Here is a 4,540-nt window from a genome sequence, read left to right as displayed (position 1 = left end):
ACTAGCTTCCCCATTTATCATAAATGGTGTAAAGTCAGTGAACAGGTAATTATTTCTATCTTTGATGTGCCTATATGTCCATTCAGTACTAAGATGGAAAACTATTATAGATGGTGTCTAACAAGTGTTCTGTTCACCTTGTTGAAAATATACACTTGTATTAGCACCCCATCAAACTCACTCAGGTCACACAAAATCATGCTGTAGCACAAAAATCGCATGTTAAATTGTGAAATTTGTTTATTTAAAGTCTTGTTCATACAGTTCTTTTACCCAACTTCATTTTATAAATCTTTATTAGAAACTATTTACAGAAAAAAAAAAGTTATACACAAAACCTCCCACCTGTTTGATATCCATTTGTCTTCTTCCAACTTAAAATCACTTTACATCTGAAAGAAAACATTCCTGATGAATCCACTATGCTCACATCTCCCTATACATACAGACTTTACAGTATATACACCACAATAATAAACTCCAACACGAGGATCAGCGCTTTTTAATGGAAACCGTCTTGACAGGGATCCACCGTCCATATGGTTTACTGTTCCCCACAATGTCTGCTCTGGATGTTACCTTACTCTTTGTAACATGAAGCGTTGGGCTGTCTGATGGTTTGGCAACAACATTCTGAGGACAAAAGAAACTTAAATTATTAGAAAATCCACAAACTAAAAGATACTCTTCAATGCCATTTTCAGCTCCCTGTTTATTCAAGTCCCTACGACTTGAAATATTATATAAAACGTGACACAAAAAGTCATTAAATGAGCATTCACAGATGGTTGATTCAAGAAATATATCCCCAATTGTTTCTGCCTGATAAAATGTTCTAGATTTCAACACCCCCTTCGAGTCAGCCAGAATAAAAGAATGATAATTGTTTGTATATCCTTATTGTTGTTCTTTTCAGCAATCATTATTAGTTTCATTTAGTTTTCCATGCTCTTCACGTAAATTATATTATTTCAGTTTATGCAAAGGTCTCAAACCATAATAACCCTGATGGTAAGTTGCTCTACTTACGTGGATACTGAAGGCAATTGGTTTTCTTCCTGGAGATGTTCTAGAAATCCCCATGTCTTCATCTGCCTCACCTTCATCCTAAAGAAAAGAAGAGACAACTATATTAAACACTAATACATGTAATAATTGTTTTCTAACAAAACATCTTGCATGCATGAAGAAATAAGGAAACCAAGTCTACTTATAGTGACTTTGGCATTGTAGTGCACGTTTCTATTCATCTGTCAACCGCTTGTGCTGCAGTCAGAGAGAAAGTAAACAAAAATGTATAAGAGTAATAAAATAAAACAAAAACATCCTAAATAAAGATGCAGTAAATGTAATATGTTTCCAAACCCTCATCCAGCACTCTGTGCACAGACTGGTCTTTGGTATACGAGGTTTCTTCGAACTTAAGGCCAGTCTGTACGCCTGAGGTTCTTCAGACACACAGAACCAAGGAAGACTCTGGTAAATCACAATGCACCTAGTTCAACCATCAGTGAGTTTACATTCAAGTCCTACTGATAGAGGTATGTGGCTCTACAACAGGATGACCTGCCTTGTACCAAGTCTCATATAAAAAATAATAATTCAGTACTGCATCATCAGTCTATCATAAGGAAAATCTAGGACTAACAATATTTGCACTGATGTTACTTGACCTTTGCACATTACAAGATTTTAAACCATCCTGAAAAATGGCGTCTCTCAAGTGAAACGATTTCCACCTCTTTCTCCTACTCCAAAGGGTGGAGGAGTGCAGACCACTGTCATGTGATCTACAGGAACAGAAAATGATACAAAACAATGCAATTGAAGCGCTCCGGCAGACATTCACCAAGATATTCATTCTCTCTCTCACACACATACAATCTTGTATAGTACCGTTACCTAATCCAGATAAGACAGTATGTAGGTGTTGGTGGTCTATATTTTTTGTCTTCATCACGATTCCGTTACATCCATCAGCCAAAAACAACCATGTCTGAGGAGATAATTTACACGATGACCCAGGTTGCTTTATGACAGAAATATGACACTGACATAAAATCCAAGCCAAAGACTAAACAGCCCCTGTCAGGTGCATATGAAGCAGAGGCCTACTTTTTAAACACATTAATGAGATCTGTTAATCTAGCAGAACAAAGGCTCTTTTTCCATTATAAATGGAAACATGGCAAACAATGCAGTGCGTCACTGACGCCAGGTGATACAGACAAGTATGTCTGCTTGCATCACACTCACCTGTGGTGGTTTCTTCAGGAGCACTGGGTCTGCTCTCACCCTTTCCTCAGGGTTGGACTTTAACGTCTTTTCCACTTGTTCCTCAACACACCTCAAGCTGGCAGGCAGCTTCACCACCTCTACTCCCAGAATCTTCGCTGCATTCTCTCTGGCAACATCCAAAAGAGCCATTTTGTCTGGAAAGAGGAAGTCATCAAAATAATTTTTAATGCTTACACGTTTTTAAAACACTTTGCTGTCATTCAAATTGGTGTTAGGCGCATATTAGGTTTACCTTTCTGACTAAGCCGAATGGAGCATTCTGGAGATTTCGACTTGTACCTGTAGTATCTCCTCATAGGTGAGGGGGAGAATTGGCACCTGAACCTGCCAACGTAAGCACCCCTTCTTCTCCTGTAGCTTGAGGAGCGAGACCGGGACCTCCTCGACCTCCTGTAATAACTTTCCCGGGAAGAAGAGCGGCTGATCGAGCGCGAGTATCTTCGTCGTCCATGACGGGATGAGCACCTAGGATAGGGGCTGTATGAGCGAGATCGATGCCGACAGTGGTAAAAGGAACGATCTGAAGTTCGGCAACAGCGCGGGCGAGAACGAGAACGGGAGCTGCGACTTGAAGATGAAGAGTAACGTGATCCATGTCGGTGGTGTCTCCGTGGCCTGCGCGACACAGACGGGGATCTGCTTCGATCACTGCTGGAATAAGAACTGTCACTGCTGCTGCTGCTGCTTGACCGTGATGAGCTGGGTGTTGGTGAAGAGTCCTGGTTGAAAACGAGTCGCCTTCCCTTTTCAAGATCACGCTGCTGAGCTCGAACTCCATTTTCAGTTCTCATTGTTAAACCTGCAAAATACATTTACTTTTAAAAGTCAAAATAATAGTCTCAAGCGTATTGAAAAATGAACAAGCAAAAAAAAAAAAAAGTGTCAAATCATATCCTATGACGTGTCCCAAGAAATGAAAACAAAATGGTGACTAAGGAACGTTCCAGAACAAAAATACGTCATCGTCTCACCCAAGCTCCTCCCACAACACAGTGTACACAGCACAACACCCCACTTCACAAAACAGCCAACTGTTCGCTCATGTGTCTGATTACAGACAAATTCCACGCCAAGTATCTGAACATCAAAACACTAGTTCACAAGTAGTTTTTCCAGTGGTTATTGTTTTTCCATTAACGTACACAAAAACCTCTCATAGCTGTGTAATATTAATGGTGTCTTTAGACTTTAATTCATGTCACGACTTAAACCTTAGAAACGTGTAATTAATTTAATAGATACAGGTTTATCATATCGTTGTAAAACAGCATGGTCAAAAGAAATTTTCAGAATTAAACCATGGTGTAAAAACAGGCTAGTGAGGAAGGTTTAGACCCCAGTGTTACACTGCCATGATTATTGCTAGTGTTTGTTTAACGTCTGCTATATGACACGACTGAACATACTAAAGACAAGAGGAGCTCAAAATCGGTCTAAATTAACTATTACCGGCAATTATTCACATCAGACGGTATTAAAGATGAGCGAAGCAGAATATCATTATGAGACTGTAAGTGTGGAATGTCCTGTGGAACTGTTCTGTTGAGCTCACAGAGATTTAAACATACAAACCCTTGATTTGATTCAGTCAGCTAGTCGAGGTTTCTTCAACTATCGACGTTAAGTTAGTTTACAGAGCTCAATTTTTTTTTAAAGGCAAAAAGTTCAAATTTTCCTTTAAAAAGCCCTTTAAACCCAGAACGATCAACTTTATTCACATTTAAACACTGAGGACTGAAACACTAAACCACCGGATACCGCGAGGAACAGCTAAAGGCTCGAACACACAAAGGTCACACGGAACAATCATATTAAAAATCAAACATCAACACATACCTGAAGAAACAGCGTAAATCCTCGGAGGAAAAAAACTAAAATAAAGCTTTCCTGCAGTTAAAATCTTCAGCTGTCTTTGACGGGGTTGATTGAAGCGGTTCGGTCTCCACACAGCATCGAATAGAATGGAAATTTCCAGAAAGCTCCAGAAGCTCCGCCCCTTCTCTAATCGTGACCGTTTTTTTTTTTTTTAAATAAACTACTTGCAACCACGTGATCAAACTGTACTACGTCATGAGCGTCCGCCATGATGGATGTACTAGTGCGCATAGATTTACATAGAAGACTAGATGCCTCGTCCCCATTGCCCATCAATGAAGTCGAACGTCCGCACATGGCGGCCATCTTACCTCAGACAGCTGGCTTACCCATTACATTGTGTTGGTAGCGATATGTACTTTTCAGA

At 39.8% G+C, this 4,540-nt stretch overlaps 1 protein-coding gene across 1 annotated transcript; it reads right to left on the bottom strand.

Moving 5' to 3' along the window:
- Positions 1–222: 222 nt before the first annotated feature.
- On the bottom strand, positions 223–4,296 carry rsrp1 (arginine/serine-rich protein 1). The gene is made up of 6 exons (XM_060925290.1): positions 4,135–4,296; positions 2,531–3,097; positions 2,257–2,432; positions 1,903–1,996; positions 1,030–1,790; positions 223–633 (listed from the first exon to the last, which is right to left on the bottom strand). Exons 2-5 carry the CDS (start codon positions 3,087–3,089, stop codon positions 1,720–1,722), a joined length of 900 nt encoding a protein of 299 aa, XP_060781273.1. The 5' UTR covers positions 3,090–3,097; positions 4,135–4,296; the 3' UTR covers positions 223–633; positions 1,030–1,719.
- Between the last annotated feature and the right edge of the window lie 244 nt (positions 4,297–4,540).

Source organism: Neoarius graeffei, chromosome 7 (assembly GCF_027579695.1).
Source record: "Neoarius graeffei isolate fNeoGra1 chromosome 7, fNeoGra1.pri, whole genome shotgun sequence".
In the NCBI taxonomy this organism is placed as follows: domain Eukaryota; kingdom Metazoa; phylum Chordata; class Actinopteri; order Siluriformes; family Ariidae; genus Neoarius; species Neoarius graeffei.
Note: the sequence above shows the minus strand (reverse complement) of the source record. Positions and strands in the feature narration are given on the sequence as shown.